Below are 12743 nucleotides of genomic sequence, written 5' to 3'. Positions count from 1 at the left end.
ATATCTATAAAAAGAACTTTCAATTTTATATTAAATATATAAATTACATATTGAATTTTATTAATATAAAAATAGATAAATAAATTAAAAACTTCAAAAATTCACTAAAAAATATTTAAATTTCTAAAACATGCATTAAAATTTCAAAAAAAATATCATAAATATTAGTATTTGATCGTGTTTATGATTGTGTTTAAGCCTAAATCTCAAATTTATCATATTTAAATATTTTACATTTTACAAGTATAACTATTTTTCATCATTATTTATTGGATCGATCGCATGTTAATATTATCGGTAGCAACCGATTAACTCGCTGGGCTAGTCCGAAATCCGAGCTTTTAGGGTTAGAGTTGAATTTTCATAGTCCGAAAGAAATCACAAACTGATTAGCCCATATCCAATTGACCCGCAATCCGAGTGGGTTAGCTCGAAACCTGATGGCCTGCGCAATTGACATCCCTATTTTTTTTAGTGAGATAAATGCGGCCCATACTTGATTAAAAATAATTACTTTTATGCCTGTTCAACCTATGGCATTGGATTGCTATCTTCAAATTGGTAAAAAGTAAAAACTGCCTAGCACAGGCTTAGAATGGGTCAGCCCAATATAATTTTATTTAATTAACGTGTATTTTCAACTTTGGGACATTGTTACTATTTTTCAACCTTAATATTTCAACTTATTTTATAATAATATTAGTTGTTAATTTGTTCTATACTCTTATTGATATTCAATAGATTTTAATTGCATTGCATTGAATAGAATTGAATCGAATAAATTTAGTTTGACATTTTCATTTGACATCAGTACACGAGCTTTTAGGATTGTTTCAAATCTAACAGTAACAATATGAAAATGGCGTGGTCTTCCGAGTGCTTCTATTTGGAAAATCTCATGTTGCAAAATATTCCTTAACAATCAGACTTAACGTCATTTCAAACAACGTCGTATCGAATATGGTGTAACACAAGATTTTTACACATTTTAGCACTTCACGCTATCGTCGAATTTTGATTCTGTGCTATGTATGGCATAGATTTTTTTTCTCAAGAGTTTATTTGTATAGTGTATTTTAGTTTGGAGCACTTCATTGACTTCATGTCTGATTTAAATTAAGAGAAAAAGCAGTAGTGATTATATATTTTCAAATTATGAACGAAGCATCTCTCTTTTCAATTATCCAGAAACGAATATGTTGAGTGCGATGGATCGTTGTTGTAAGCATGCATGAAATGTATGTTTGTATGATGCTTGAGATTTGAGGCAACCTCCAACTCGAGTTTCGTGTTTATTATGTCACAAGTATTACACTAATGTGGTCCTACCTCACCAACTTCAAATTTTCAACTCCATCCTCTCTTTTTTACTCAAGATAACGACTGAACATGTCTATACTAAATAATTAAACCACCCAAAAATTGCATCAATATGTTCATTTGACACCACAGTAAATTGGGCAACTAAATTACCTTTTGCCTTTTGCCAATAATGCGTTTACCGCTAACCTACAACATGTCTGTGGGAGATGCGCATTAGTGATTGAGAGTGTGCACGGCCAACTATAATGTTTTCTAGGTGACAATGGAGATTCGAATTATTGCTTTTGTGGCTATGTTTTTTATATTAGGTGCACATCATTGTACTAATTCATATCTAATTATTTCTCTTTCGGTTTATAAAAAAAGTTTTTATTTACGGAAGATTTGAATTTAATAGTAATTGACAAGCATGAAAGAGACACATAAAAGATATAAAATAGGAGAGAGAAATAGATAGAGAAAAAAAATTATGATATAGTTTCCTTAAATATAAAATGAGGCTAATTTTTATGTGAATGGACCAAAAAGAATAAAATAAGACGTACAACCCCGAAACCTCTAAGTTGAAGACCGTTGATTAGGGTACTACAGGGCTAAAATCTGTAGTTTTGCAAAGTATGTATGGATATGATGTGGTTGTAGAGTTTCTTAGATGAGCTTGAGAATGAGATATATTTCACAAGGACAATTAGAGTGTTATTTTCTCGGCAAAAGCACGATTTCATTACATTCAGCACTTGTTGGAGACAAAAATGCTGCAACTTAGAAGATGGAGTATTTGAAAGTGAGAATCTAATGTACTTTCTTCATCCCATTAAAGATAACCTACTTTCCTTTTTAGTTTGTCCCAACTAAGATGATTCATTACTAGAAAAGAAATATATTTCTCTCTACTTTATTCTCTCTCTTTTACTTTACTCTCTCCACTTCATACACAAAATAAAGTTGTATAAATTCTCATGCCGCCCAAGGAATGAGTCATCTTTATTGGGAGAGGAAGCACATGTTTAGTAAAATAGTGACCTAAGCAAAACTAAAGTTATGCATAACTTCAATTGGTTTTAAACTTTGAATAAAAAGTTAGGCGATGCTCAACAGATACAGTAAGGAGAATATGAGATCATGAAGACATGATTGTTTGGAAGTCGTCAGTTTCCAAGTGGAAGATTGTTAAATATAGAGCATAAAAGGAAGTTAGTCAGACTTAATATGTTTTCTACCATGTTTATAATTTGTTTTTATTAATATGATATTGCTAGTGTAACTAGAATTAGAGCCATTTATTTTTTCTATAAGAGCATCCACAGTGGGACGCTCTATGCACCGCTACGTCAGCATTTTATCCTCTGCCACTTCCACCTGCAATGGGGCGGACTATAGCCCGCCTAAGCCACGTCCTAAGCATTTTATCTATTATTTGAATATTTAAATACTTCAAATTTGGAAGAAAAAAAAAACTTCATTTCATTAAAATTAAAATATTACACTACGAATGTGAAAAAACTACAAATTCTCAACGACGGTTGCGGTTCCAAACTTCTTCAATGATGTCAATCATGAGCTAAGTATGGTCTTGTTGGCTGCGCATTGAGGTTTGTCGTTGTAGTACCTCACCGAAGCCCATCGGTAATCCTCGAGTGACAGGCGGGGTCGCCGTGTTGGAACTAGGTCTGGCTTCATCATCCACCCAGTCGGTGACATGTCCAACTTCTTGTCCGACTATCATGTTATGCATGATGATGCACGCATACATGACGTCGGCGATGACTTTCTTTTACCAGAAACGCGCCGGACCTTTCACAATTGCCCACCGCGATTGGAGCACCCCAAAAGCCCGCTCCACATCCTTCCGCGCAGACTCCTGCTTTGCCGCAAACAAGACTCTCCTCTCACCAATTGGGCGGTTGATCGTCTTCAAAAAGACAGGCCACCTTGGGTATATGCCATCGGCCAAGTAGTATCTCACATGATGTCTGCGGTCGTTGGCAGTGAACTCGATGGCCGGTCCACGACCCCTGCACTGATCCGCGAAGAGGGTGGACGAGTTGAGGACGTTGATGTCGTTGTTCGACCTGGCTACACCGAAGTAGGCATGTCAGATCCGAGGGCGGTGGTCGGCGACGGCTTCCAGAATCATCATAGGGTGGCTGCCCTTGTAGCCGCTTGTAAATTGGCCTCTCCACGCCGTCGGACAGTTCTTCCACTGCCAGTGCATACAGTCGATGCTCCCTAGCATCCCAGGGAAGCCGTGCACCGTCTCGTGCATCCTCATCAGCCTCTGGCAATCATCAGCAGTCGGGCGTCGCAAATATGTGTCGCCAAAAGCCTCCACAACTATCTTACAAAATTTCTTAAGACATTCGCGGCCAGTTGTATCCCCGGCGTGAAGGTACTCGTCGAACATATCCGCTGTGGTGTCGTAGGCCAACTGCCGGATCGCAACCGTGCACTTCTGCAACGGCGTAAGTCCGGGTCTACCGATGTCGTCTTCCCGATACTGGAAGTATTCATCACGTCCCTCCAACGTCTGCACAATGCGGAGCAAAAGATCTCGGCTCATTCTAAAACGGCGGTGAAAAACATTCGGGCCCCACCGGGGATTCTCGGCAAAATAATCTGCGAACAGACGTTCGTGAGCTACGCCATGCTCGCACGGGACATACGTCTGACGTCGTATCGGCCGAGGGACCCGCGCCACCGCCCGCCGCTGCCTGCTACCGCTGAATTTGTGCCAAGCATTCCGCCGCGGCTTCATTAACGGCATCGAACAAGGCTCGAGTCAAGGCCCGTCTGCAGCCATCCGATGTACTCAAATCGTAGTCGTTGGGATTCATTTTTGAGAAGATGAGAGAGAATAATTGAAGAGAAATTGAAGAGATGTGAAATTGGAGTGTGTGAAATGGTATAGAATTGTGGTGTTTAAATAAGAAAAAAATTTGGAAAAAAATCAAAAAAAAGAAAAGAAAACGTGTGAGCATCGTCTGTCGCATCGTCTGCGATGCCGCAGTGGCGGACGATGCGACGGACGATGAGCATCGTCCGCGCTTCGTCCGCGCACGATGGTTAACCCATCGTCAGCGATGCTGCAGTGGCGGGCGATGCAACGGACGATGCATCGTTCGTCACATCGTCCGTCCCACTGTGTATGGCCTAAATAGAGTAGTCTCTTACAGTAAATTGTCACCAAAAATTATAAAGTGAAATTTCTTAACTCCGAATATTAGGAGTATGCCTGTCAGATCGGGTATCCTCCGAAATTTTCGGATACCCGATCCCGAAATTTCAAAAAATCAATACCCGATACCCGATCCGAATTTAATTTCGGATACCCAGATACCCGACTCGGGTATCCAGTCCCGAAATATCGGGCATCCAGTCCTGATTGTGATTTTGATTTTTTTTTTTTTAAATTAAATACAAACCTTTAGAATTTACTGTATTTAATACTATTATTATTTAGTTCTAATTATCGTGACACCATTTTTCATTAGTTTTTCAGAATCAAGATACCGTTTTTCTTCTGTTTTAGAATCAAAATTCTATTTTCTTGTGTTTTTAGAATCAAGACACCATTTTTCTTTTTGTGTTTTAGAATAGAGGCTTAGAATTATAAACTCATTGTAATTTCAAGGCATTAAATTTTTCCTTTAAACAGAATCCAAGAAACTCAATTCAAATACGTTGGAGGTGGCAGCAACTTTAATTTGATATGGGGATTTATGCAATGTCAATAATTGAGGCACTGACGGGACTACTATTCCGGCGTCATCGGTGGCTTTGGCAGTTGCAGATGGCGGAAGAAAGGGAGGCGGCGGCGGCCGAGAGGAGAGCACACGATGTTGGGAGAGGAGACGCCGCCGCGGCGGAGGGAGGCGCAAGCGAGAGAGCATAGCTGGAGAGGTGAGGGAGAGGCGCTATGAATTTTGGGGTATACGATCCTAAGTCACTAATAGGCAATTACACTAACAATTAACTTAAATGTAATTAAAAAAGAAAATTATATTTAATTAGAATAAAAATATAATTTATTAATTTTTTTAAAAAAAATCGGATAATTCGGTTATACCCGATCGGGTATCGGGTTATCCGATCCCTTATAATCCAAAATTCTCATTACCCGATCTCGATCCGAAACCCGAAAAGTCGGGTTTCGAGTATCCAATTATCCGATTTTTTCCGATTTGAATAACAGGTATCTAATACCCGATATCTATTTTGACAAGCCTAATTAGGAGTATCATATTATACCAAATATCATGACAAAAAAAATGAAAAGTTCCCACCCTAATTTAGGCTTAAAAATTGGGCCGCTTAGGGTAAAGTTAATGGCACGCGTATCAAAATGGGCCCGCCAACATTAATGGCACCACCATTTAGGGTAGGTAGTTTTTGTTGGTCCACGACGAACTCACATTTTTATGTTTATCCTTTGTCTCCACTTTTATTTACAACTATTTAATACTCAAAGTTAAATCGTATCTGTATACTAATTATATAAGGAAAAAGAGAAGGACGAACCCAATTTCCTAGGATTGTTTCTGTCCCATTCCTGGATATTTGTAGGTTGAAACAATAGAAAGATGTCTCTTTGGTCGAATCACACGAAATGAACTACAGTATATGCTTAAATGATTTCGTAATTCGAATTTTATTACCAACATATTAATTGAATTTACAAATTAAATGCGTACAAATACACATATTCAATTGGCAATTAAAATACTATAGTAGTAATATTTTTCAGTAATTATATTTTCTTTAAAATTATAAATTGTTTCTTCGTAATCATATGATCATATTCATGAATCAGGCATGTATGAATATTCTAACTTGTTTGTGAACTACAAAATTCCTCAATTGAGAGCAAATTGTAATGAAAACTCATAGACCACTCCATTTGAACCTCTAAAAACTGATATCGATCAAGGACTACCCCATCTCGATATTATTGCTCTTCTTTAGTCGAATAAAGAAGTAAAGATCTTGGGAGTTTCATCTTAATTCGTGAAAAGTTAAGGGGACACATGGATAGATAAAAGAGATCTAGAGAGATTACACAATATTGCATATGATAAAAGATTAAAAGGTGTGATGGGTGAGGGGTCCATGCTTTTGACTTTGAATTGTAACAAATCATTTTTCATCATTGTCGCTCTCTTTTTATTTGAAGTCAACACCAATATATATAAGACAGATTACTCTTAGGAGAATCTTAATAAGGTGAACGAAATGGATTGGTTAAGGATCTTTCTTTTTAATATATATAACATGACTTGCATTATTATTTTACTTGACTTTTTTGACAAAGTTGAATGCATGTACAGACCTCAATAGTTTTGATTGTTAAGTTTTAATTTCTAGAATATCTTAATGACAAAATATTATTATTATACATACTTATTAAATTGTGCATGATTTCCTCCTTGTGAATTGCTTTCCACAATTAAACACGGCTTATACTGTGGGATATGCATGAAGCGTGCATTATTTACGCGGTACAAAATAATTTCAGCTTTTACATAAATTAATATTAATAAATTTATAATATGAATGAACAAGTCAAGTTAATTAAAGAAAAAAAAATTGTAGTGCATATGCATAAACAAGTCAAATCCACGTGAACAAGTATTAAATATTTGATTGACATAGACAACGAATTAATTAATTAATTAAAATTAATAATTAGAAATGAGAGAATTATACTTTATAAACTTAAAGATTAATAAATACTACATAAGTTTTTAATTAACACTAATTTGGAATTTATAAACCCTAACTACAACAAAAAATAACTCATAATTAAATTAATAACTAGTTGCAACAGTTGTACGAGAATTTTAGTGACTTTTGTACCGTATTAATATTGCATTAAAACTTGTACATTTAGTATACTACCAAGATTATTGTTTAGTGGACGAAGGGATTACAAGATTAGTTAGTTAATTATAGACTATGCATAATTTTCATTTACTTTTTCTCATATGTGCAGTGCAATAAAGTCACGCGTCTTAGTTTCTAGACCATCCAGACAAAAATGCTATGAAAAAGAAGTTCAAACAAAAAAGTGAAAAACGTAACTAAGTAATTAATAATATAACATGATATTCATACCCTTGGCGTTTGAAAATCAAAAGGAGCATTTAATCTTATTTATTGTTAAGTAGACGTGAATTAATTTCGTGGCAATTAAGACACAGAAAGTGGTGGTCAAGATTACCTTTTTGGCATGTATATTTATTTATGTATAATGGAAAAACATATGGTTAGAAGCCCTTTTCTTAATCAACGAATGAAGCAAGTTTTCCCATGAAGTTCGGTTGGTGAAGTTGTTGAGAGTAATTTGAGTTGGGTAGCATGCATATCTCATTACTCGTACAAATGTCACCTCCAAATCAATACTAGTAATTCTATTTTGGGGTGATAAAATTAATGTGAAATCTCAGTTATTCGTTCACCAAATATATGTAACTTGATGTGAGTGTATATGTGTTAGTGTAGATGATGTGCCGGTGTGAAGTGAACCTAACAATTGTTTTAAAAAAAGGATGTATTGGTGTTCATATAGTGTGGTAGATTAGGGGTAATAATAGGGTCACCCATATAACACTATAATATTGATCAAGTTTTGACTATACTATTTATTATTTAGCCGTGTCTCACCTTTACTTACTAAATATTTTAAAGCTCAAAAAGGATATCGAATCATTATAGAGATAGAAATTAAGTTTAATAAACTACTAGTTTTATAGTTATAATTTTGTTTTTATTTCATATTTTCTAAACCCCTATATATGTAATTTACAAGTGTTTACCTCGAGTAAGTGAGGGAGAAAGGAATCAATAAAGGGAACCGTGAAAAAAGAAAATGAATAATCCTTATAAATTTTTCAATTTGTTTGATTAATATATAACCATACAAAGAATTATTAGTACTTATTGTTTGTCTTGGTGAGTTTTTCATTTCTTGTTATTTGTGTTTATTAGATTTATTCAATGAATGAGTATGACAGATAATGCTCATATATGTGTTGTTTAACTGATTTTGATTTCTTGTGTTGGTCAGACATTTTTTCTCTAATTGTCTTGACAAAAATATTATACTAGTTGATATAAAAGAGGTACTATAAATGTAAATAAGTGATGGAGTATATGATATTCAAGTAAGGGAGAAGTGATGGTGAAAGAAAAAGTGAGAGAGAAAAGGTTTCAAGATTGAATTGATGAGGTTTGCCACTTAGAAGCAGTTATTGCAACTTGCAGACATCGTTATCACAATTAACACAAAAATGGGGTCGAAATATTTATGGGACAAGGATTATGTGCCTGTCATATCTACCTTAAATATTAGTATTCATATACTACTACTACTATTTTTCTTTCCTTTCCTTTTTTTATTTGTTTCTGGTGGGCGTGGATGTTTCACTCCTTCTGTTTGGATTGTTGTGCAATTTGTTTTGTCCAAGATGCTGTTGGTGATTCTCAATTGCTTTCTTTTTCTAGTTTTCGATAAACAAAATTGGTAACGTAACTCACTTCATAAAAAGGTATGGATTGGGAGCAAGATAATGTAGTGGTCGAGTAGTATTATAGAAGTAATAAATACCATGTTCATTTGAATCTCTTATGTCGTATTTGGTTTTCTAAATACTTGGTTGGTTAGTAGGATAATGCATGATTTGCAAGGCTTAGAATGTAGTGATTGGTAAAATCCATGTCTAGTGATTGATATTCATTTATATTGAATATAATAGTTTTCCTACGAACTTATTAATTAGCACATGAGTATTCATAATGGTAGCAATGTGATTCAAGTAATTAATAAATGACCTCACCTAAAATTCATTATAGGCTTGAATTTTTATTTTTATTTTCTGGAATTTCATTTTCAATTGTCTTTAACTATGTACTCCTACTATTGACTTTATTGTCCGAAAATGATATTACATGCAACATGAATAAGTATGAATTATCCCAAAATTGAAAGATTATTTTTTGGTGCAAATTTTTCCGAGCGGAATCATAATTTTATAAAAAATTACTCCAAAAGTTTGGTCGTTTATCAAGTACAGTTGCACTTGGTAATTTAACAACAAAGCATTGCTCGGTACATAATTCAAATTTTTTATACGATCTGAGCTTTCAATGTTACTCGCAATATGCCCTATAAAGTTTTCGTTGATCAATGTTCACTTGCAATGTGTTCATAAATTATCAAGTAATTAAAGTTGTTGGTCTGTAAAATTTACTCGGGTTTACTTTTTTTTTAGCGGTTACATAACACTTCCTTAATTTACATGTATAACTTTTTAAGGTTACATATTAATTTCTAAAACTTTTAACAACTTTCCTAACCCAATATTACAACTTCCCTACGTATAAAAATCCATCTATCACTCTCTGCTAATTTTACTTACCTTATTTTCCTTTGAAAAGATAGATACATGATTGTGAGCCTATCTGCATATTTCTTATGACATTGAATATCACGGACTTGACTTTGGTAACTAATGAGGTTGGATTTTGGAATGCCTCATTGCCCTATCTCTATCGCTAGAGAGCTAACAAAATGCAAATAAATTATATAAAGTGAATATAAGTATTATTATAATAATATTATGCCAAGAGCAAGAGCCTCATCCCAATATGCCTCAATTATATTTGTACAAATTCTATGTTAAATTTGAAACTCCATTGGCTAACGAAACTGTTCGCCACTACCATTGAAATTCCCAAAGTTACAATTTAAAAGAATTGTTTATTACAAACAATATTGACACTATTTTTTTACTGAGATAATAGTAAAATTTTATTATAGATAAATAAATTTTAATTTAAAGACTGTGTTAAGAGAACTCGAATCTGAAATTTTTGACAATAGACATTAACTTCTCTACCGTTTGATCAACTCTCGCACACAAAATAGAGTCAGATCACATCTTTCATTGGAGGAAGGTGGTTACGACTTTATATTTTGTGGTTGTATATGTACTAAAAGTACATTGTAAGTTTAAATTTTATGACGAACACAATATATGTTCAGGTATCAACTTCAATTTAATCAAACTAATCACACTCATGCAGATGCAGATGGAGATATTATGCACAAGATAAACATAAAATAACCGCGTATTTAAAAGTAGTATTAAATACTTCCTCCGTCCCCCATTAAGAGTCACATTTTTTCATTTCGGTCTGTCCCCAATTAAAAGTCACACTTCATTTTTACCATAAATAGTAAGTAGGTCCCACATTCCACTAACTCAATTCACTCACATTTTATTATAAAACCAATATAAAAAAATGGGTCTCACATTCCACTAACTTTTTCAACCAACTTTTTTTTACATTTCTTAAAACCCGTGTCCGGTCAAAGAGTGACTCCTAATAGGGGACGGAGGGAGTAGCAAAATTGTATACTTGAATAAAGTCAAGCTCCTTAAAAAGAGTCGATTAAAGTTTCTATCACGATTTTTCCATTTTTTTCAAATTTATCAACTTTTGTTTACATATATGACCTTTTAAAAAATTACTCCAATCTATTATTGATTTAAATTTTAGGCGCCTGACAGGCTATTAACATGGTGAAGGAGTATGTGTAAATTCTCTTCTAAAATAAACGTAGTATCGAATATGATTAAACGTGTCGTAATTTTATTTAACAAAAAAAATCTGACCTCCTTCACGTAAGAGTAAGACCTTCTTTTCTTAAGTAGCCCACCAATTTAAGCTTCTTTCCTTCTGTGCTCAAACATGAATAAATAATTAAGAGAGTCAAGAAAGTTGTATAGAAGACATTGCAGAAAATTAGCATTCTTATAAAATGAAAAAAATAAGAGAACAGTAATGGGCACAAATAGTTGGCTCGAAGACATTAGAGAAAAGGAGCGTAAAAATGATTAAAAAAAATGAGAAGAAAAAGTAATTGAAAAAGTAGAATAAGTTAAGTTTGAATTGATTGATCCTTGCGGCACAACACCAAGACAAAGGATTTATCGATTCCGCTATTCTTACTTCAAATTATTTGTCTTATTTAAACGGCGTCTCAATAAATTATATTTTCATAGGTTTTAGTATATGTTTGTTTATTCTATCTTCTTCCTTTCCAAATTTAGAGTATATCTAGAATTCCGGTACCGGAATTGAAAATTTTGCATCGCTTTTTGGCGTGCCGTTTGCGTACAAATCACAATTATCAAAGTTTACAATATTAGATTATACTAATAAAATCGAGTTTCATATTTAAAAATGCAAAACAATGAGAATTTACACTCATGACAAGTTCGTTCGATTTTTAATTTTTTACCATGTGCATTAGGTATTTCTTTCACAAATAAGTTTATGATGCCATGTTGGTACCTTATTTTTAGATTCTAGCATGTTTATTTGCAAAAAATATACTTTTATAACATTTCGAACCAATCATTACGGTTGCAACTTCATTATACAATTTCCGAAATGGCACAAAATTCAAAATTTTTAAAATGGACACTTTTTACGTTAATAGTTATTATACACAAATATTTTTATTTATAAGGAAAGGTTTAATATCACTATTCTTGAATCATTTTACTTAAATTCGACCTATAAAATATTAGTGTTCCTGTAATGTTCTAGTTAACTTAATATATCTTCTAGAACTGTCGAAATGATTAATCATTATTGCTCATGGCATTCCAATCCATTTTAAAATAAAATTTTAATATTTTACACTTAACTGAATTAAAACTGGATGGAACCTTCTTGTAAATGTAATACATGGTCGTATATGAATATTACACAAAAGTTGGAAATATTTTTTTTAGTAGAATAAATTTTAAAAGTAAAACTATTGACGGAAACAAGTGATCATATGTTGGACGGTCGTGTAAGTCCCTACTATGCTTATTTTTTAGTAGTGTCTTCAAACTTATTCAAATTGGTTTGCTATTTAAGTTAATCCGTCAATTGGAGTCCAGCTCAATTTTATTATAAATTGTACTTTTTCAGTCCTTTAAAAATTGAAACTTTAGAAACAACATAAGTTTTAACATAAAATTGATAAAGTAAGAGAGATAAAAAGAAAAGTATGTTTGTGGATGAGTCTCACCTCATTAGAGCATCCGCAATGGTGTTTAGGTCAGCCATAGGCCAGCCATTCTCTCCCCTGCCACGTCAGCAACACTAAAAAAATCACCTACCACGTCAGATTTAGGTCAGCCCATAGGCCAACCGCAATAAAAACAATTCAAAATATACTACATTTACGGAATTAAAATTGCGATATACGGAATTAAATTTACGACACATATACGAGAAAAATAATCCATTCCACTAAAAAAAAGTACAAAGATTTAAAAAAAAAAGTACATGATTTTTTTTTTAAAAAAAAGGGCTTCAACACATGAGCCCCGCCACTCTCTACTCCTCATCGCATTGCTTTA

General features: G+C 33.6%; 1 protein-coding gene across 1 annotated transcript; it reads right to left on the bottom strand.

Annotated features, from left to right (window-relative positions):
* Positions 1-3418: 3418 nt before the first annotated feature.
* Positions 3419-4078, bottom strand: LOC125195119. The gene has a single exon (XM_048093313.1). It carries the CDS (start codon positions 4076-4078, stop codon positions 3419-3421), a length of 660 nt encoding a protein of 219 aa, XP_047949270.1.
* Between the last annotated feature and the right edge of the window lie 8665 nt (positions 4079-12743).

Source organism: Salvia hispanica, chromosome 6 (genome assembly GCF_023119035.1).
Source record: "Salvia hispanica cultivar TCC Black 2014 chromosome 6, UniMelb_Shisp_WGS_1.0, whole genome shotgun sequence".
NCBI classification, from domain to species: Eukaryota; Viridiplantae; Streptophyta; class Magnoliopsida; order Lamiales; family Lamiaceae; genus Salvia; species Salvia hispanica.
This window is presented reverse-complemented; position numbering and strand designations above follow the sequence as displayed.

Excerpts from the sequence above, each read along its gene's own strand:
- LOC125195119 (XM_048093313.1), bottom strand. The coding sequence starts at position 4,078 with ATGAAGCCGCGGCGGAATGCTTGGCACAAATTCAGCGGTAGCAGGCAG.